Source organism: Scardinius erythrophthalmus (genome assembly GCF_964197995.2).
Source record: "Scardinius erythrophthalmus genome assembly, chromosome: 9".
NCBI classification, from domain to species: Eukaryota; Metazoa; Chordata; class Actinopteri; order Cypriniformes; family Leuciscidae; genus Scardinius; species Scardinius erythrophthalmus.
The window spans coordinates 15,350,668-15,372,382 of NC_138229.1; the positions used below are offsets into that span (position 1 = coordinate 15,350,668).

Consider the following 21,715-nt stretch of genomic DNA (forward strand, 5'->3'; position numbering starts at 1 on the left):
TGTGTATTGTATATCCGTCGATTCTGCTGTCAGCACTGTTTTTTTGGTATATTATGTACATTTATGTATGTGTACATTGTATATGCGTACGTATATTGAATATAGACCCCTTTTGCGCCGACGTCACAGTTACGTCACGGCGCTAGCTGGAGGCAAAACAAACGGAAAACCGGAGGCGGCCAATACAAACCAGCACAGATTCGGCTACATAATAAGGAGCTTAAATTATTATTTTTATTATTAAAAGTCATTTTGTTGTGTTCTTGGGTGCAAGAATCAATGAAAAATGAGTATGCTGTATCTGGAATTTTTATTTCTAGAAAATATTCATATCATTAAAATTGCACCGTAGTGTCACTCTTTACATTGTCGTCTTGGCGCTGGCTAGGCAGAACTGCGGATTGAACCACACAAGTCTTTACATGACCATTCAGCACATATATTATAGGCATCTAAATATATTTATATGTCCTCAGTTTCTCTTTACCCTCGGTTTCTCTATCGGGCAGGTGTAGAAGTCAGGCCACTCAACCGGGGGTAGCGTTAACGTTTTGCAAATAACAATCGGCGTCCTGGACAGTGAGTGACCTTGCACATTAAGACAAAATCGGATTTTCTCCAGTCATTGTTAAAAAACAAGCTAACAAAACTTGCAAACTAACATTAGTGAAGCAGCCAGAGAGATCTTTCTGCCTCCAGCTAAGCTCCGCCCACACAAATACGTCACCGTGTTTACCAACTGTAAAAGGGTCTATACTGTATACAGTTTGTTGTGCAATGTCTGGACTACACACCTAAGATGTTCACACATTAGTGACAATAAATTTAGTTTTAGTTGAGTTAATTTTTTTATCTTTCACATAATATCTAGAAGATATACATGTCTAAATTCATATAATCACTTAAGAATAACTTTAAGAATATAATAATCCTCATAGTAATGAATATAAACAATAGTAATGTGCAATAATGCCAATAAGGAAGAATGAAATTAAGAGAGCAGAAATGACATCAAATTCAGGTCACACACAGACAAAATGATCAATGAGGCCACAATCATCTTTATTCAATGCTCAGTTTTCAACTTTGAGACTGACCATCAAATACATTGCTACGAGAACAGCAAACATTGAGGAGTTCTGTGCCACAAAAGGTTAAAGGCATTGATGCTCATATGGACAGTGAGAACACAGTGGTAAAACAATGACTTTCAATAAAGGTAACCGACAAACAATAGACAGGAGGGCAGTGAGGCTGTCTAAAACAAGAGGGCAGTGAGACTGAAGATTGGTAGTTTCACAGCACTCTGGTCAGATACACAGGGCAAAAAACAACCAAAAAGTTAAGTTAGGTTTAGTGACTGTCAAATAGCCAACATATCTGACAAAATAAAACGATTAATTCAGAACAATATTTTATTTCATTAAACCCACTGCTTCAGTCGTCTTTTTAGTAACATTAATGAACACATACTTATCTCGAATTTCATTTTCAAGATTTCGTAATTTTGCAATTGAACTATGGCTGCCTTAACCGTGTCCTTTCAGTTAGTCACCTAAAAATCAGCTGTAACAACCTTTTGCAAGATGATAACATAAAATAATAATAATAATAATAAAAAAAAAAATAGAAAATTTGTGTTAGAAAACTGAGTGCATAAAATTGCCTTTCATCTATTTCTGCCTGTCAGATTCTGCAACTTGCGTACATTTACATTTACGGCTGATACCTATGTGCTTTTCTTCATATTTTCTTTTAAAACAATTCTATTTTAAGATATGTACATCTCCTTCATATATTTTAGGCAATAATTAAAAATCTTTTTGCAATCTTAAATCAGCATTTATGCGCAAATCAGTATTTAAAAAAAAAACAAAACACAAACTCACTGACTCAGATCCGACGCTACATTTAACTCTCCCACGCAATCTCAGAACACTCCTCTGCAGTAGCACTTCTGTACATAACCAATATTAGATAACGTTTATATACAATTATAACCAGACATTCCTTGTAATCGCATTTATACAGTAGTCAGTCAGTTTTTAGGCATGTAGTCTGGGTACTCTGTCCCTGTTGAACTCGACCGATCGGTGCCGGTGATCTGTCTTGGAGCACCAATCGGCATGGATCATCAAGTCCATGAGCACCAATCAGCAGCTGCTGTTCTTAAACTCTCCGTTCTCAGTGATGGAGAGCTTGGTGGGGTTGGTGGGCGACAGACCATTGCGGAGGTTGTGCATGCTGTATCGCTCTTTCACCTGAGTGAGGGCACCCATCAGCCGAGAGTTAGCTGCATCCAGGGAGCTGATCCTCTTCTCCTACAAAAGAGAGAGAAGTACATCAATATCTGGAGGTCAGAAGCAACATACAGATGATTTTAGTAATCTTGTTTCTTAACATCACTTAAAGGAATATTCAAGGTTAAATATAACAACCCACCCTATATATAGATACATATATAAACTTTATTTAAAGGTAGCATAACTTTGATTTATGCATCACATTCTACTACACTTTTCTATTTCTAGTATATATATTTTTTCAAACTTTCAATTGTATTTAACCTTGAATATTCTTTTAAAAAGATTCATTACAAATAAAATAATATAATAAAATTATGAATGTGAAATAGTGAAAATATTGAAAGTAAAAATAGCGGACAAACATTGTGAAACTAAACATTTGAAAAAAAAAAAATAATAATAATTCACTAAATGTATTGTTTTATTATGTGTATATTTCTTTAAGGGTGCTTTCACACATGAGTGTTTGTTTTTCGGAACCTGGTGCGTTTTCTCCCTTGGTTCGGTTCGTTTAGGCATAGGCTATGTGAACACGGCAATTGCGCTTAGATCCGCACCAAAACCATTGCTCGGAGATCGGCTGAACGAGGTGGTCCCGGCCCGATTGCAAATGAACTCTGGGACGGATCGCTTGTGGTGTTAAAGCAATCCGACCCAACGGACCAACGAACCAAATGGTATTATAATTCATACCAGGAAATGTGCTATATAAATAGCAGTAGTATCTGATTATGTGAGTGAGAAGATTAGTTATCACAGCTGAAAACCAAAAGAGCACCTCGTCATCTTAAAATGTTGTGTAACTGTTTGCGTGTCTTGACACAGTTAACCACTAGACAGCACTGGGAGATTCAGAGAGAGCGTGTTTGAATTTGCTGTAGTATTAATACAAATGTAGTATATAATTTAACAGCGGAAATGATGGCTACTTTCATATAGTGTTTGCGTGTGTCTCGACAGTTACAAATAAAGCCACAATAAGCTCATGGAGCAAACTTGTCAATCATCTTGATAGACGACGCAGAGGAAACTCTGACCAATAAGAGGACGGTTGTACTCGGCGCATGTGACTTGCATAAACACATTTTGGTACGCTTTGAAAGGTTGCCTTGTGAAAGCGAACCGAACCAAGAAGAAAATGGAACATTGTAACAAATTAAAGTCCCCATGAAATCAAAATTGACCCTATTTACTTTGTTAGCGCATATTACTAGTCTTGTGGTGAACAATTAATCCGTGCAAGAAAATATTTAAAAAAAAACATTTTTTACCATGGTAATCTTTAATCAAAATCTGAAAATGCCCCTCCCCTCTGCATTGGAGGACCTTCTCTGATGACGTAGGTTTGAGGAATTGGTTTGGGCAACGCTTAACCACTCCCCTCAAACCGTTAGTCTGCTATGAGCAGAGATGGAGAGGAGGAGCGCTAGAGTAAAACCCTGCCCTCTGTTCAATATTCCGTTTCACTGGGAAATACGTCATAACACTGGAGAAAAGTCGTTTGCAACTTCCGGTTCACGGGGACTTTAAGTCCCTGTTTAAGAACAAAACAAACAATCTATAAGTATGAAAACGCCCTTAAAGTATAACCAAATCAACTCTATTTTCATTTTAATATGAAGATAAATTTAATAAAGCAAATAATAGCTGACATAAATAGGGCCCATTCATAATCTGTACCAGCCTGACAAACGGCACAGAATCTGCCTTCAAAAGAACATGAACACACACACACACACACACACACACACACACACACACACACACACACACACACACACACAAAAAGGGCAAGTTTGTGAGGGCAGCAAAAAGAGGACAACTCAAATCCTGCACAAACAACCAGAGAAGAGAAGAGAAGTAAAAGCAAGACCATCCTTATAATTATCTGCAGAGGGCATTGGCGATTTGTGTGGAGTGCACACACACTGACTAGGGTGCTGGGAGTGTGGCAGCATGGGCAATCAGGAAGTGACTAGGCAAGAAAAAAGGAGGGAAACCAAAAAATAACAGCAGCCAAAGCTAGAGCTCACAGATACCAGGTACTGAATCTGCTACGAGCGATCCCTATTAACACACATTCCTCAACAGCACTAAACATCGGGAAGATGCTCCGACAGCTTTGAAAAGTGGGAAAAGCATGAACGTTTACTAACCTCAAGGAGAATTTTGAAAGTGAAATGACAAAACAGACTACAACTAAAAAGTTGAAGTATGCAAACATATTCAAGTATATATTTTAAAGGTGAAGAGTGCAATTTTGCCACTAATGTTTTCGAAAATCCCAAAATGGCCGAAATTATTTTTTTTAATGATTTCTCTTAAGTTCCTGATTAGAAATCCTACAAAACTGCTTTATGATTAACTGTTATTACAGCCACAAATGTATTTTAAATGTAATATACTTTAAACGTTATTACTTAAAGGGGTTGTCCACCCAAAAACGAAAATTCATTATTATTATGTAACTTTAATAGGACGTTTTGCAAGCTAACTGTTAGACTGGTAGCTTAGCTTACACCCCATTATTATTTTTTTTTTTTGATATATACTTGCACATTATTGTTTGATCAGTCAAATAATGTTAAAAGCGCAAACCCAGTGTTTACATTCTTCTTAAGTCAACCTACACATTACATTTGGATTGAATATCTTATACCATAGAAAAACTACACACTTCACCTTCAACCCTTGTTTTATTATATCATCCGAAGTGGAGGGAAACAAAAAGGCTTAGAGGACTGAGTGTTGCACAGGTTCAGGCCAGGCATGGGTGTTGGATTGGGGTGCGCTTACACAGGCCTAGCAAAACTGTCTGCTTGTACTTGCCTGCTGGTATTACCTCAGTTCCATTAGCGACCTGGAATTCAGTAGGACACAGTAACAATGAGCCAGTCAGCAGCCTGCTTTAATACCATCTGAGGTTTAGCAGGGAGTTCAAAGCATACCACTGTGCAGCACACACAGGCCAGCACCTCACAACCAGACAATAGACTAAGATGCTCTCCAAACTCACACTAAAGTTCCCTTGCATTTATCATGCTGGTTAATATGGTCATCTGCAGTACCTGTGCATCAATGATCTTCTGTTTGGCATCTATGACCGCCTGCATCTCCGCATGGTCTCTCTTCAGTTCTTCTTCCACGGCCATTAGCCTTGAACCACAAATGACACAACACCCAGTCAGATTTCACATGGTTTTACCATTACAATTGTATTTTTCCATTGTAGGTTTTTGGCAAGTTAGATATTTTTGTTTAGATCAACTTTATATATTGTATATATGAACAAGACAAATTAAAGGTCAAATGGAAAAAAATACTTAATCCTAAATTAACAACTTTATTCAGCAAGGCTAGACTAAATTGATCAGTTACAAGACATTTATAATGTTATAAAAGATTTAAATTTCAAATAAATGCAGTTCGTTTGAAATTTCTATTCAAAGAATCCACAAAACCAACAAAATCCAACAAAAACAATTATCAACATTGATAATAATAATAATACATGTTTCTTGAGCACCAAATCAGCATATTAAAATTATTTTTGAAGGATCATGTGACACTGAAGACTGGAGTAATGCTGAAAATTAATCTTTGCCATCTAAGGAATAGAGTAGGGTCTCCAGTCCCCAGATTGAATGCTCAGATGGCTTAGATGACCTTTAAATGTTTAAAGTCGACATGAAATCAAAATTGACCCCATTTACTTTGTTATCGCATATTACTAGTCTTGTGGTGAACAATTAATCCGTGCAAGTTAATACACAGAAAAAAACTGTTTGCCGTGGTAATCTTTAATCAAAATCTGAAAAGTTACTTCCGGTCTGGAATGGCGTTCCTTTTCTGATGACGTCAGTTTGACGGCTTGGGTTGAAAACGCTTAACCACTCCCCTCAAACCGTTTGCTATGAGCAGAAATGGAGGAGCGCTAAAGTAAAACCCTGCCCTCTGTTCAATATTCCGTTTCACTTGGAAATACGTCACAACACTGGAGAAAAGTAGTTTGCAACTTCCGGTTCACAGGGACTTTAAAGGACCACTGAAGTGCCTTGGAACGTGCAGCTTTGTATGGTGCTAAGGAGGGACATATTGAATGTCTCCTCCCCCTTTTCAAATAGCCAATAGCGTGTAGTTTACCTCACAGACAGCAAGTTGTACTTGACAGCACCATGGAAGCAAATTCGAGCGCTGATGATACGTTGGATTTAATAGTAGAGGTGTGAATTTCATTCTTAACCAACATAGTTAGAAAACGGAATAAATCTCGAACATTTGAGCAACTGAACACACATCTCCAACCCATATTGCCCTGTGACGTGTCAACGGTCGCTTTGGCCAGGTGGTATTTATAGCATAGGGGTTGGGACGCTTTAGATTCTAGAGAGCATTTGATTTGACAGAAGATGTGATGAGAAGCTGAAGTCTGCGGTGATGCAATAAAAATCCATTTTAGCAGAAGTGAGAGACTGTAGGTTGTGATTGCTTATATCTCCTAAATGCCAATTTTGTCATTGTTTTGGAACACATCAGCTTATTCATAACCTTATGGCTAACATATTCATACTAAAAGCTAAACATACAGATATCGGAGCATTTCACTTGATCATTACTAAATTTTTAGACTGTATTTGCAGGATTGCAATTAAAAGTGTAAGATTTCCACTCCTTAATAAATAATTTAATTTTAATATATTGTATCATATATATATGTATTTTAATATTCTCTTCCTGTTCACTCACCTGCAGATAATACTCTTCATCTGGCTGTCTTTCTCTTCCTGCTGTCTGCGCAGACGGTCCTCGCTGTCCTCCAATCGAGCCTTGTATTCTAAGAGCAGCTTCTGCATCTGCTGTTCCTGTGCCAGTAGCCGTCTCTCATACTCCTCTAGTCGCCGACTAGATGTCCGCAGACGCTCCTTCAGCTTTGAGATTTCCTGTTCGTACTATAGAAGAAGAGTAAAACATCTTAAAACCTTCTACAGAGTGCATCCAATGCCTATTTGCAGGCATTTTTCTTTATCGCGTTTAGTACCTTCTCTACATGTTTGGAATCGTCTTTGCTCGGGCCTTCCTCTTCCTCATCTTCATACTGGCCGTTATTCAGGATCCATGCGGCAGTTCGCTCCACTGGAGACATGGTGACCGACTCTACGGGTGATTGGACCTTACGGACACAAGCAAGCACAAGCACAAAGCATTAGTTGGGCTCAAACATTTACAAAAAAAAAGCAGACTCTTCTTTTTTCGGTCTTTACCTGTTTGTTGCCTCGCCCTCCTGGCACCGAGCTTTCTTTGGAGCATGTGGACTGCTGCCTGGATCTCTCACCGCTCTGCTGCATGGGTTCTGTGTTGACGCTGCCACTACTACGGAGGGAAGTACTGTGAGGGAGCGACCTTGGGGTTCGTGCCCCTGCGTTTACTGCCACCAGCCCCACTCCTCGACTCTGTTGCTCCACCTTCACGATATGCGCAGTACCCGCGCTGCTCTGCCTTGGTACAGCCACCACCTGGGCTCCCGAGTGCTGGTCTGCCAGGGGCGGGTGCCAGCGTGCCGTGGGAGGAGGTGTCTCCTGTCCCTGTATGCTTTTGCGGCTGAGTTCCTCCTCCACGCTGCTGGTGGAGGGCATCCGGGCTCTAGGAGTGGCTCCCCGCACACCTGATGCGCTGGGGCTGGCGCTCCGAGAACTGCCTGTGCTCAGGTTCTCCGAGCTGGAATCCGGCTGCAGGGACTGGACGGAGTGCGTGGACTGGGTCGAGTGTGTGGACTGTGCGTGCAGGTTGCTGAGGTGGTAAACAGGGTTTTGGAAAGACAACGGTTGCAGGCTGCGCTGCTGGCTGAGGGAGGGGTGGATAGGTCGACGCACCTGCGGGGCACTCTGGGGCAAATTGTCCCTCAACTGTGGAACTTTCGGATGGACAGGGGGCTGGTGGAGGTGTGGAGGAGGGACAGGGCCGATGGAAGCTTGAGAGCCCCCTCGGCCTAATCTAGGAGGGGCTTCGGGAACCGGATGCCCCTGTGCCAGGTAAGAGTCCTGCAAGTCCATTAAAGATACGCTGCGTCCGTTCGGGAGAGGGCTGTCTCGCTCCTCTTTGTCAGAGAAGCTCATGCTGTGCGTGGAGGACTGCTGACCCAATAAAGGATGCTTCCCTCGGACTAAGGCCTCCATGTGCTCCTGGACAGGAGATTTGATGCTCCTTATTTCACTGGGGAACGAGATACGCAAGAATGAATATATGAGAATAATTGTGCCATACTATTGCACATGATTTAATATTCAAATTCAGTCTCAACAGTTTCTGAGAGTTACTTGCGTCAATGTAACATACAGGTACAATACATTAGTTTGCCATAGCATTGTGATCTTTCAAAGTGATCTTTCAGCAAAGGAAGTCTAAAGATATGTGAACCTCTATGATGCATTTTCCTTAAGTATGGCTTTAGAAGATCTGGAATGTAGCACAAGAGACATAGATATCAAAATAAAGAAAATTATGTCCTACCTGTCTGCTGGGTCTTCAAATATTCTCTGCAGTCCTGAGGACACACTTCCACTGATGTCATGAGTGGAGCTATGGTCCTGGAAGCGCCTGAGCTGCTGCTGGATGGGGGTGGGACTGGACAGCGAGCGGGTAATATCGCCAAGGATTCGCGGCAGGGGCCCCAGTTTGGCCACCGTCGCCTGCAGGAAGGAATTGTCACCCTGGGTTGGTGCGTTACCATGGTAACCACATTACGGACCACAGAGGGCAACCACATGGAGCCCGAGAGTTTGAGGGTGCAGATGGCAGATTGATGGGTTGGCAGGAGTTTTTTTTTTTTTTTTTTGGTTGGTCGAGAGAGTAGGCACCATAATGCATTGGTGGTAGGACAGCGTTACCATGGAGACACAGTATGTCGGACAGGAAAGGGTGGAATGTATAGTGGCATGGGTAAACAGAGGAGAAAACAAAAGGGAAAAAGTCAAATTAGGGATAAATAAAAGGAAAACCAAACATGCTTCTACAAAAATGACAAAAGCCATTCCAAAAATAACAAATGAGGTAAAAATGGTCAAACGCAAGGCATGCATCAAACAACAACAGAAGGTTATGTCTGAGACGAGATAAAAGAAAGGTTGAGATGAATTAACTCATGACAGGAAACAAAAACATTGTGCAGGGAGGTTTTAATCGCAGACAAAACAAAACCATGCTCCAGACGCAACAGGTCAGCAAGAGTTAGGGGAAAGGCACATAGGAATGCTTGAACGCGCTGTGTCCAATGCCATTAGACAGACCGTTCCAGTTTAAACAGGGACACTAACCTTGAGGATAACCTAGACAATGAGTTAATGTAGTAATAATAACACTGCAAACAAGCACAAAGCTTTTTTTTTGGCCACACACAGCCCTTTAACAGTACTGCATAGATAATATTTGAAATCAGCTACAACCTTACAACGTTTAGTGGGGATCAAGCGTTACTGACATAAAGCACACAGCTCAACACAAGACATTTGCGGCAATACCTCTGAGGTATGAAATGTGCTTCCTGATTTTGAGACGTGGGCACTCTTAATTAATACTTAAAATGTGCACTCAGTAATTTTTCTTTATTTATGTCAAGTATTATTCTTTTCATTCATGTTGCATTTGTTTATGTGTAAGTACCATTCATTTCTATGTCTAAAACTTTTTAATGAAGAAGAAATTACTGAGTGAAAAGGTTATGAACAAATAGAACCACAGCTGTTGTAAATCTTTGTAAAATCAGACTTTAGCCTACAGTAGATTTCATTGTAAGAGGTATTGTTGCAGTACAATGGTTTGGAGGGATTGCAGTACCTTGTCCAGCTGAGACACCACCTCCCATAGTAGCGAGTGAAGCACTGACAGCTCGCGGCCGAGGTCGATGTAGCCCTCAAAGCCTGGGGTGTTGGAGATTGTCTCAAGATTCGAGATCTCAAGCAGAAAACGGGTCATACCAGCCCACTCGTGCTCCAGGAATTCATTCATGAAGGCCATATACTCCTCTTTGTTCCCAAATCTGATGTAACAGAGAATAAGAAATGCATGAGAAATTCTAAAAGAGCTCTAAGGCAGACAGACACTTAAATTTCACAATGACTGCATTTACATGCTCAAGAATTCTACAAAATGAATACATAACATTACATCAGAATTTGGCCATATTCTGAATATGCAAGTACTACAGTATGTAAACAGTTAATCTGATTGCTGTAACCAAAACTTGACTTAATGCCAATTTTCACATTAAAATTTGACTCAAATTGCTATTTGAGATACACAGATAGAATTTTTTTTTGGATGATACCAATTTTAACAAACTATTGGCCGATTCTAATACCGATATCACTTTTGTCATTAAAATAGATAGTGTTTTGATCATGTTTTAAATTAGCAAAGTTCAAAAAGCATGCATTAAGGTATACAAACTAGTTTATTGCTGTATCATCAAATCATCTTCATTGAACACTGACTGGATCCATAATATTCAATACATAAATACAACAGAACAAAGATACATATGAAATAAACATTGTGGTCACACTTTAGATTAGGGTCCAATTCTATTCACTACGACTCTTGCCTCTATAAACTCCTAATTACTGCTTATTAATAGTTAGTACGGTAGTTGTTACGTTTAGGTATTGGGTAGGATTAAGGGATGTAGAATATGGTCATGCAGAATAAGGCATTAATATGTGCTTTATAAGTACTAATAACCGGCCAATATCCTAGTAATATGCATGTTACATTATACATATTGACATTATACAACTTCAATGCCTTCACTTAATTAATTAAATTAAAACCATTAAGATCTGCTTTTTTTATACTATAGCTGATATGCCAATGGTTTTAAATTGATCAAATCGACGGCCGATACATCAGTGCATCTCTACTATTTTCAAATTCAAAACCTTAAAAATCTATTTAACATTTTGAATTTTATCTAGTAAGCATCTGAAAATCTAGTATTGTATGAGAAGTGTGCATGACATACTTGGCAAAGTTAGCGAGATTCTGGATGACTTTGGCGATGAGCGTGAGTGTTCGAGAGGTACGGTCGTCTGGGTATTCCTGCATGAGACTGAAGAGGGATGGGGACATGATGGCAGGGCACAGGAAACGCAGGAAGAGTGATGCACTAATCAGACGCTGACTGATGTCCTGTTTCCCTCGAGCATGACACTGCTGCTTCCATGATGCAAACACCTCCTTCAGTTCCCGGGGAAACACACTGACCAGAGCACAGTAGCAGGTTAGGATGGAATTAATGCAACTGCAAGCATGTGCACATGAACAAACTATATACAAGGACATTGTAGTTGCATTTGTAGTTAGCAGTTAAAGCATTGTGAACTACATAATCATCCTGGCAAAAATCTTACATATTCAAAAGTTCAAAAGTTTGGGGTTGGCAAGATTTTTTTTTTTTTCAATGTTTTGAAAAACCATGATACGTTTTTTTCCGGATTCTTTGATGAATTGAAAGTTCAAAAGAACTACATTTATTTCAAAGAAATCCTCTGTAACATTATAAATGTCTTTACTGGTTACGTTTGATCAACTTAATGCATCCTTGCTGAATAAAAACTGGCTGACCCCAAATCAATGGACAATAGCTTAAATCTAAACTTTTAAAGTCTGGAAAAATAAATATATAAAGAATGCAACCAAGTTATTAAAATTATCTAATCTATAATCTATCTATAATGATCTAATCTTGATTTATTTATTTTCTATGACTTTTCCAGTTGCTTATGATTTCTGAAAAATAATTTTTAAAAACATTTTATGTAGATTATCCTTCACAAACATTTCTGCTGAGAATAACTAGGAACATTTCCCATTTAACGTTTTATTCATTTCCTGGAAATACCTGGAAATATATATTTTACACACACACACACACACACACACACACACACACACATGTCTGGTTTACTATCTTTGTGGGGACTCTCCATAGACGTAATGGTTTTTATACTGTACACACTGTATATTCTATCCCCTCACACTAACCCTGCCCCTAAACCTACCCATCACAGAAAACTTTCTGCATTTTTACATTTCCAAAAAAACTCATTCTGTATGATTTATAAGCTTGTTTACCCATGGGGACCTCAATTTAGGTCCCCACTGTGACACGAGTCCCCATGAGTCTGTGTGCATTCAGGTTGAAGTCCCCACCGGGATAGAAAAACAGGTACACACACACACACACACACACACACACACACACACACACACACACACACACACACACACACACACACACACACACACACACACACACACACACACACACACACACACACACACACACACACACACACACACACACACACACACACACTACAGTTCAAATGTTTTAGATCGGTAAGATTTGTTAATGTTATTAAAAGAAGTCCTTGTGCTCACCAAAGCTGCCTTTATTTGTTCCAAAATACAGCAAACACAATAATACTGTGAAATATTTTTACAACTGAAAATAACTGTTTTCTATTTTAATATATTTTAAAATGCAATTTATTCCTGTGTTGGCAAAGATGAATTTTCATCATCATTACTTAAAATTCTTACTGACCCCAACTTTTGAACATTAGTGTATAATGTTACAAAATAAAATTTTTAATTATAAAATATTTCACAATATTACTGTTTTTGCTATATATATATATATATATTTTTTTTTTTTCTTTTTTTTTTTCTCCTTTGTTTTTATTGTTATTTAATTTTCTGTTCAGCTACTAGTGAAAAGTTTATGCTTTATACAAACTCAGTCTTGTTTGTTATATTTTGGATTTGAAAGAAAGTTACCAGTAAGAGTTGATGATCTTGCAGAAGGCCAGCTCACAGCACATCTTCAGGTTACTTTGGTGCTCTGGAAGCTCATTGCCGGTGCACTTTGATGGGTCTACTTCACAATTTTCATCTGACTCATACAGGGCTTTAATAAACTCTCCTACAAAGCAGAACACAAACATACAGTGTAAAGGGTCTTAGATATACAAGCTTTAATTAGCAACCTTTTCCCAAAGGAGAGCAGGGCAAATAGCACAATCAACCTCCTTTAAAACACCACGGTAATCCTTTAATTTACCTAGTGCATCATGTAGGTACTTCTGTCCCACCAATTTGAGGTATTCTTCAATAGCTTTGGTGGCTAGCGTGTTCTCTCTAAAGATCAGCACGTCATGGTCAGCGCAGCGATCCACCTCGGACATCACCAGATCCGTTAGGAAGTCCTAATACAGACAGTTTAGTCGACCTTTAGTCAAGCAAGTGATTTATGGGTAATTTAAGTTGATGAGAACTTAACTGGCATCGTACCTTTGCCCGTCCTGTGCTCTGCAGTATGTGCACGAGCGCGCTGGCCATCTCCTCTTTGTTTTTCACGCTGATGACTGGCTCCAACACAGAGCATAACATGGTATAGTTATTGGTCACAAACTCCGCAAACTCCTTGTACTGCTCCATGGGCAGGATAGAGACCGTCTGGAAGCGAGATTTGATGCGGATGGAAGGGCCTCCACCTTTGGCTTTGCTGGTGGTGGGGGTGCTGATCGGATACCATTTCTCCACAAACTGCCTTCCCATCACTCCCTGCACGGGGATGTTCACCAGACCCACGTAGTTGTTTTTGTCCTTTTTCTTCTTCTTATCCACATCACGGTAGATGTGTACAGTGATGCTCTTCATGGCTGGAAGGCCGGAGAACTCAAAGTGTTCCCCCCAGAACAGGCAGTCGGAGCGGGTTTTGCTGGTGGTGCGGGCGTATAGCATGTCATCCAGACACAGCTCACAGAAATACTTCTTTTTCGGTGGCAGGTCTTTGGCCTCGATGATCCACAGGCGGAGGACGTTTTCCGCCCGCCGGCAGTTGTCCTGGTGATAGAAAGACACTGATTGAATCACAGCAGCTCATTTTAGGTATAAATCAAGCATGCCTGGTTTTGTCTTCATTAAAAATGACAAAAAATCAAAGCATCTGATGGTCACCTTATTAGGCTGCACAGTTCTCTTGAGGTTCTCCATCCATTTGTCCCGTTCAGCAGCAGAGGAGCAGCTGAAGCACTTACTTCCACCTGAGTACGCCACCTACATGAGGAGGGGGAGAAATTCATTCATTTAACCAATGTGTTATAAAGAACTGAACTGCATCCACTAGCCCTGTGGTTGTACCAAGGTACCGTTTGATTTCATTTACATTAATTAATTTAGCAGGTGCTTTTTTGCTAAAGAGACTTACAAAAGATCAATGCAACACTGTTACATATTCGTATATCATGGTATGTTAAACAGGGTTCACAAAATGTAAATTCATTAAAAGTTTGGGGTGAATGAGATAAAAAAAATGTTTTATACTTTTATTAAAGGTGGGATCAATAGTTTTTGAAAAACACTTTTGAAAACTGTGTTGGACCGAGTACCAAAACACACTTGTAACCAATCAGCAGTAAGGAACGTGTCTACTAATGATGGGGAGGAGAGAGCGCTCAGTGCACACACCCAGGCATTAGCTGAACGACTACAGAAAGAGATTGCAGATAAAAAAGCGAAAGAGGAAAATGTCAGTGGAACATAAAATTAAAAAGAAGGCTTACATTCAGGCAACAGGTAGGACTCGTGTTTATATCGGAGAAGCTTACCAGCGCTGGAGAGAACTCAAGGAGCGGGAAGACCTAACATCGGATGCTGAGGTTGCTTTATTTCTTCTCGATAGGTGAGTAGCATTGTTTAGCTTTGTTTCACAGAACTAATATATGCTGGCCATTGCTTGAATATGCTTGTGTGTCATCTTTGCTTGTTTTTTAATTTGCGATCTTACTGTCGTTCCCTTCAGCTATGAAAAAGACATTCATTTCCACACCAAATAAGCCTGGAGCGTCTAAACCTCCTCCACTGTCTGTTTCAAACGTCGGCTCCCAAAGTGTGTCTGAAAAGTAAGATAATATACTCCTAATATATGTTTGTTTCCTTTGGTTCCTCATTTAGTGATTGATATAACCCCCTAATCTTGTTATAGTTGTAATATATCCGTTACTATGAATGTCGTGCTTGTGCTATCGAGTTGATCATGATAACTGTGTTTTAGGGATGGGTGTTGAGCGTCGTCTTCCACGTGAAACTGAGCTGAAACACTGATGCGTTAAAACACACATTACTACCAAAAAATCATTCAACGTGGATTACCATAGTAACACATTGCTTTCACTTATTGATGACATCATACCCTCAGCCGGCAGTTACAACCGATTCCGCCATAGTCGCTACCTGGGTCACAGTCGCGTATGTAAGTGTGGGGCAGAGCTATCAAATTAGGGGCGAGATCCTTTTGGGGTAGGGGCGTGTTTGTCTTGGCGATTTCAAAAATCAACATTGGCCAACAGTGTTTTTCAAAAACTACTGATCCCACCTTTAATGAATGCATTAAAAGTGACAGTAAAAGGCACTAATAATGTTACAAAAGATTTCCATTGCAATAAAAAAAAAAAAAAAAAATTCTATTCATCAAAGAATCCCCAAATAATGTATCATGAATTCCGCAAAAATATTAAACAGCACAAATGTTTTCAACACCGATAATGATAAGAAATGTTTCTTGAGTACAAAATCATCAGAATGATTTCTGAAGGATTATGTGACACTGAAAACTAGAGGACACTGAGGAATAAACATTTTTAAAATATATTAATATATTTAATAAAGAAAACAGTTATTATATATAATATATAAATATTAATATATAAAATAATATAATATAATATAAACTGTATTTTTGATTAAATCAATGCAGCCTTGGCGAGCAAAAGCTTCTTCTTTTTTTTTACACACAAAAAACAAAACAAAAAAACCATACCAACCCAAATCATCTGAAGGGTAGTGTACATATAAATGTCAATGTGATCATGGGAATAATGCTAAGAGGCAAAGTTTGTACCTCAAAGCAGAAGTCTTGTCCTAGAATGCTGCTGTGTAAAGGTTTGATGTAGACATCCTCCTCCATACTCAGATCCAAAGCTTCAACAGCACTGCCTGGGCTCAGCAAAGATTCATGGGAACTGGACTCCTTCAATTTGGGCAGGCCTCGTGACCTAGAACAGCACACAGAAATAACAGAAACCTTAACTTAGTTACTCAAGATTCAGCCAGATCACTTAGTAATAATTACATCCTCTCTTCCGATTCTGATATTTCAGTCTCCTTCCTCACTGGCTACACAGTGTCCTCAGCCACAGGAGATTTGAGATGCAAATAAGAACCATGACAAATTGGTTTCTGCTCAGAAAGATTCAGTATAATTTCATATGAACTTAGGGTTGAGGTCATGTTTAATAATAATAAATAAATAAAAATAATAAAAAAGATTTTACAGAGTATGGCCACAGGGAGGCAGCCAAACGTAAGAGTGAGAGTTTAAGCGATAAAACCAATAATTGCATTATGTGTATACACAAAATAATCAATTTCTATTTCTTTACTGTAGTTAAAGCAATATTTATTATAAAATCTCTGACACACAATAAACAACTTCCAGAATTTCACTGCTTCCAGAAAGAAAGTTTATACCTACGAAAAACAACTAAAGATCCACTTGAAGGAGTATCCCAAGAGCATATCAGGATATTATTGCATTCCTAAAAAGAAACGCCGCGTTTTCACTTCATTCTTTGGTGTAGCCGTAGAGCTACTTCCCCGTAGCTCAGGTGAGGTTAAAGAGGACGACAGAAATCTGATGTGACAAACAAGAAAGAGGGCTGGCCAATGCAAAGTCCCCGTGAGAATGTTTCCATGGGGACCGCCCTATGAGGAACTGAGGAGCGAGGAATGAGTTGACTACACAAACATCTTAAACACTTCCACACACACACATACACCTGCACTACCGCCACACTTGCACAACATCCACACCTTGACATTACTCACATGGTTGGTTTGTGTTTAATGAGGATTCAGTCATTAGATGAGACCAGAGGAGAAAAAAAACAATCATGTTTTTAATGCTCATCGAAGCTGCATTTGTTCGATCAAAAATGTAGCAAAAACATTAATATTGTGAAATATCATAATTTAAAATGACTGTTTTCTGTTTTAATATTTGTTTAATGTAATTTATTGCTGTGATGGCAAAGCTCATTTTTCATCAGCCCTGACTCCAGTCTTTAGTGTCACATGATCCTTCAGAAATCATTCTAATATGCTGATTTGGTGCTCAAGTGACATTTGTGTTGTGAAATATTTTGTGGAAACCATGATACACTTTTTTTGGTTCTGTCCTGAAGAATATAGATTAAATAAATTACTGATTTTATCTTTCAAGATAAGCAATCATATGTTAGTTTTTTGTTTTAAAGTTTACAGCTGCTATAAGGCTGAACCCAATGACACAGCACATGCGATCAGACAATTGGTCACACAACATGGACTATCACGGCATAAGTGGCCCGTAAATCTCCTGGCATCAGTTTCTCTCATTATGAGAAATCGTGGTGATGCCTGCTGACATAAAAAATAGCTTACCACAATGATCTGGCTCAAATCCCAACAGCACTCAAACACAAGACCCATCTTTTCCCCCAAAACATCCATTATGTATCCATCATGTTATCCGATATTTTCCCTGAGTTGTGATATGCCAGTCGGAATGAAAATTAATTAAGTTATACAGCCCAGATATTGAGGAATAATACATAAGACAACACATCATCTCTGTGATCGTACAACACGAAAAAAACAAACACAGCACAACTAGTGTAGTTCGATTTATGAAAAAACAAATCTCATGACATGAGTCAGTTTTTTTTTTTTTTTTTTCTCAAATTATCATTCTGATTTAGCCTAAATATCTTTCACCAGATGAACTCACTGAATCTGTAAGCATATTTACTGTTCTGACTCACTTACCAAACCTTCTGAATCTGACTTTCAGCATTTACTGCTTGTGGCTTGTCAGACTGAATGCAATTGCATATGACAATGTGAAGTTAAAGATATCTGTCAATCTATCCATCTCCTCCATCCATCCAGTATCTCCTTCCGTCTCCATTTACAGAGGTGTGGTACATTGAATCGGACAGCTGATGCAGAAACAGCAGGGTGACTCCTGATGGAGGGCTCACTTCCAGCTCTCGATACGTTTCACCTGCGCTGACTCGGACAGCTAAGCAGATCAGTGCACAGTCAGCCCGTATCCGGACACAGCTCTCCCACATTATCCAGGAAATCTGATCAGTCCACCAGGACTGCGGTGCCACATTCAAGCTCTTTACAGTCAAAGCTTCTAAGTCTACTTTGAATACAAGACTAGTATTTTCATTCAGACCACATAGTGAGAGGTGATTCTGCTACAGCAAAGGTCGATTACTTCAAAGCCTCTAATGTGCTATTTACATTTTCCTTTCAGCTACAAGTTTAAATGTTTTCCCATAGCCAGCCATTCAGTGAAGCTAAGAAAGCAGAAAACTCTGGCCTTATCTGAAGAGAGGTTTAGTTAGCTGGATGCTCTTGGCACGCTCATAATACATGTGGCAACCAATTAAGTTTGGATTCATTTTCTTTGGCTTTGTTTAGCTTTTCAGTACATCTAACAAAACATTTTGAAGCCCGAAATGCAAACGAACAAACAAGCAAACAAAAATCCCCACATGAAATCTGATGTTTCAAACCTCATTCGAATGCACAGTAAAAATATTTGTATTTTTTCACATAAAAATGGTGCGGTAAAGCTGCGGTAAACACCTTTAATTGGTTAGCTGTAGATTATAAATGGTTTAACATCACATTAATTTCACTGTAAAATACTGCCAAATTTCTGCAAACTCAAAGCAAAAACTATAAATTGTCATAAATTACAGTGAAAACAAACTTTTATCATATAGAGAATTATATAGCTATATAGTGTAGTCAATAGTAAATGAGTCAGCAGTTTTGGACAATATAGGCATGAATGCGTTAAACGCTGCAGTTGTCTACTCTAAAGCGCATTGTGAATTCACCACCGTAGCGAGATGTCATGCAAAACTCTATCCTCTCTTTTTCCACTGACAGCTACTCTCAGTTGTTGTGGAAGAAAGTTTCTTGACATTGTCCTGACAACTAAATAATTACTTAAGCAACTGATGCAGACACACCAGACTGAACAAACAAATCATATTTCAAATTTCAGTGATGACAGCGAGTTAAACTGATAATATTTCAAAAATATAATAATATTTTTTTTCCGAGTCCGACTGGTAACCCAAATGTTGCTGGTTCGATTCCAGTACCGGCAGGAAATGACAGAGGTGCCCTTGAGCAATCCCACCCTCTACTGCTCTGGGTGTGTATCATGTTTTGCAGTGTGTGTATGTTCACTACTCAGTACTCTGCTCCTAATGTGTGTGCACTAACTTGGGTGGGTTAAATGTGGAGGACAAATTCCAAGTATGGGTTACCATACTTGGCCTTCACATGTCACTTTTTTTTGTATTTTTGATCAATTAAATGAATGTCTTGGGGAGCATAAGAGACTAATTTCAAAAGCATTTGAGAATCTTACCGACTCCAAACAAAATCAAACAGTAATGTATATTAATTTTTAGGTGAACTATCCCTTTAAACACCCACACACACACATGCTCATAAGTGCATGTGAATGCACTGACAGATGACCGTTGAGAGTTCAGCTGTAATTCATCTCAATCAAACCATCACGTGCAGTTCCTGTCTTAGCTAGTAGCTACAGGGACACACACACACTCTCATGCACCACACGCACACTCCTTCCAAGCATTACTTTATGAGCAAGAGCTCCTCACAAACAGATGCACTCAATCCACAAGGAGCAGTGTGAGAAATCATCTTGATTACAATTGCACCTCCTCCTCATCTGTAGTCTTTCCACAGCAGCTGTGGCCATTAGAGTATACAGAGAGAGCAGACACACCAGCAACATCACAGCCAGAGCCCACAGTCTCCTACCTGTTTCCAAGTAACTGCCACAAACAAAAAGGGTGGGCAAGAAACGCAACTTCTGGTTCGTCACCACAGGTAACCGGCCCTAATTCACCCCTCAGGCCTGTGACACACTGACTGTGTAGTAATAAAGCAAAAGTGACTTTGCCTAATGCTATTAACAGCCCTGCTTATCCATTAATCCTCCAGCTGAAGTAAGATTTACAGCACTTACACACCCGACCGCAGCACAGCGAGGAAGTACATCACAAGAAAATCTGACAAATCAAATGACAGAAAACAAAGAGGCACTGTCCATGTGATTTAACGTCTTATGGGTGGACAGTGTGTTGGACCAAAGAGGTCTATAATACCTAGAGAGACATTCATTTCAGAGGTGGCTGAAAACAAAAAGGGTCAAATAAAATGAAAAATGAGAACTTTTGAATGGCAATCAATGAAGAAAGATGTTTTGGGTCTATTTTACAAAACAAAACAAAAATCATTTAATGAGAACGCATGGGAATGTTTCAAGAATCATTGGAGAAAGATTTTTTTTGGGTCTATTTTATAAAATAAAGATTTGATTTAATCAGAAAAGGAACAAAGGAGGAAGATTATTTTTGGTCTTTTTTCATCGGCACGCAGGAGCTGTCCACCTGCTCACAAAATAAAAAGTTTTGATAGAACATTTAAATGGGGATCAATGGCGAACTGGACTACGCTAACCAGCCAAACCATGAGTCAGACAGCCAGTGGGGCGGTAAAAAAGCTAACACTAAGTGCAGTCAAAAGATTTTTAAGATCATGCCAAGCATAAATTCAGTCAAGTGTATCCAAACTTTTGACTGGAAGAGCAAGAGCAGTTTAAATCGTAGCTTTGACGCATTAGCTTCATTTGGGACGAACCGCCAGAACGGTTCTGCCAGAGAGCTGTCAGAGAGCCTGAAAGGTTTAAAATTTCTTTTAAAACAGATCTCATGTTATGCCAGGTCCCAGCACAGCATATTTTCCAAACCAGCTGTTCTCTATTAGAGACATGCATAAATTTAAAAGCTGTAAGCAAGCACCATTTTTTCAAAAGGTCCTCATAATTAAAGGAAAGGGAGAAAAATAAATGTATATCACTTTATGACCTACAAAGGTCAGATCCATTCAAATATATCTATTCAGATTTGATTTTTTTGATCTCACAGATAACCACATCTGTCTTAAAATTCTGGGCAGAGACAAAAAAGACTGAAGGAAATTGAATGAGGTTCAGTCAAAGTTCACTCTGAATACAATTGAGAAACAAACCAGCGTAAATTGTACCTGTCATTTTCTGTTGGTCGTAGTGACGGGAGTCTAAAACTTGTGTTGCGGTCCAGCTTCGTCTGACTCTTCGTCCTTTTGATGGATCCTTTCAGTCGTTTACTTAAAAAGCCCTGTGAAGCAGAAGAGCAGAGAAAGTCAGATGT

The 21,715-nt window shown here is 39.2% G+C and overlaps 1 protein-coding gene across 7 annotated transcripts in view; it reads right to left on the bottom strand.

Moving 5' to 3' along the window:
• Positions 1-1,036: 1,036 nt before the first annotated feature.
• The window catches only part of rasal2 (RAS protein activator like 2), an 83,239-nt gene continuing 62,560 nt past the window's right edge, over positions 1,037-21,715 (bottom strand). For 5 of the 7 annotated variants that reach the window (XM_081375558.1, XM_081375556.1, XM_081375561.1 and 2 more), the window contains 14 exons: positions 21,570-21,682; positions 16,264-16,417; positions 14,322-14,420; positions 13,653-14,207; positions 13,423-13,567; positions 13,140-13,284; positions 11,320-11,556; positions 10,137-10,338; positions 8,814-9,013; positions 7,568-8,516; positions 7,345-7,476; positions 7,053-7,255; positions 5,375-5,462; positions 1,037-2,321 (listed from right to left, as the gene is read on the bottom strand). In XM_081375558.1, the coding sequence (XP_081231684.1) occupies positions 2,154-2,321; positions 5,375-5,462; positions 7,053-7,255; positions 7,345-7,476; positions 7,568-8,516; positions 8,814-9,013; positions 10,137-10,338; positions 11,320-11,556; positions 13,140-13,284; positions 13,423-13,567; positions 13,653-14,207; positions 14,322-14,420; positions 16,264-16,417; positions 21,570-21,682 (3,390 nt within the window). In that variant the 3' untranslated portion in view covers positions 1,037-2,153. The remainder of the gene's footprint in view (positions 2,322-5,374; positions 5,463-7,052; positions 7,256-7,344; positions 7,477-7,567; positions 8,517-8,813; positions 9,014-10,136; positions 10,339-11,319; positions 11,557-13,139; positions 13,285-13,422; positions 13,568-13,652; positions 14,208-14,321; positions 14,421-16,263; positions 16,418-21,569; positions 21,683-21,715) is intronic. The other 2 variants (XM_081375559.1, XM_081375557.1) reach the window with 1 other exon arrangement.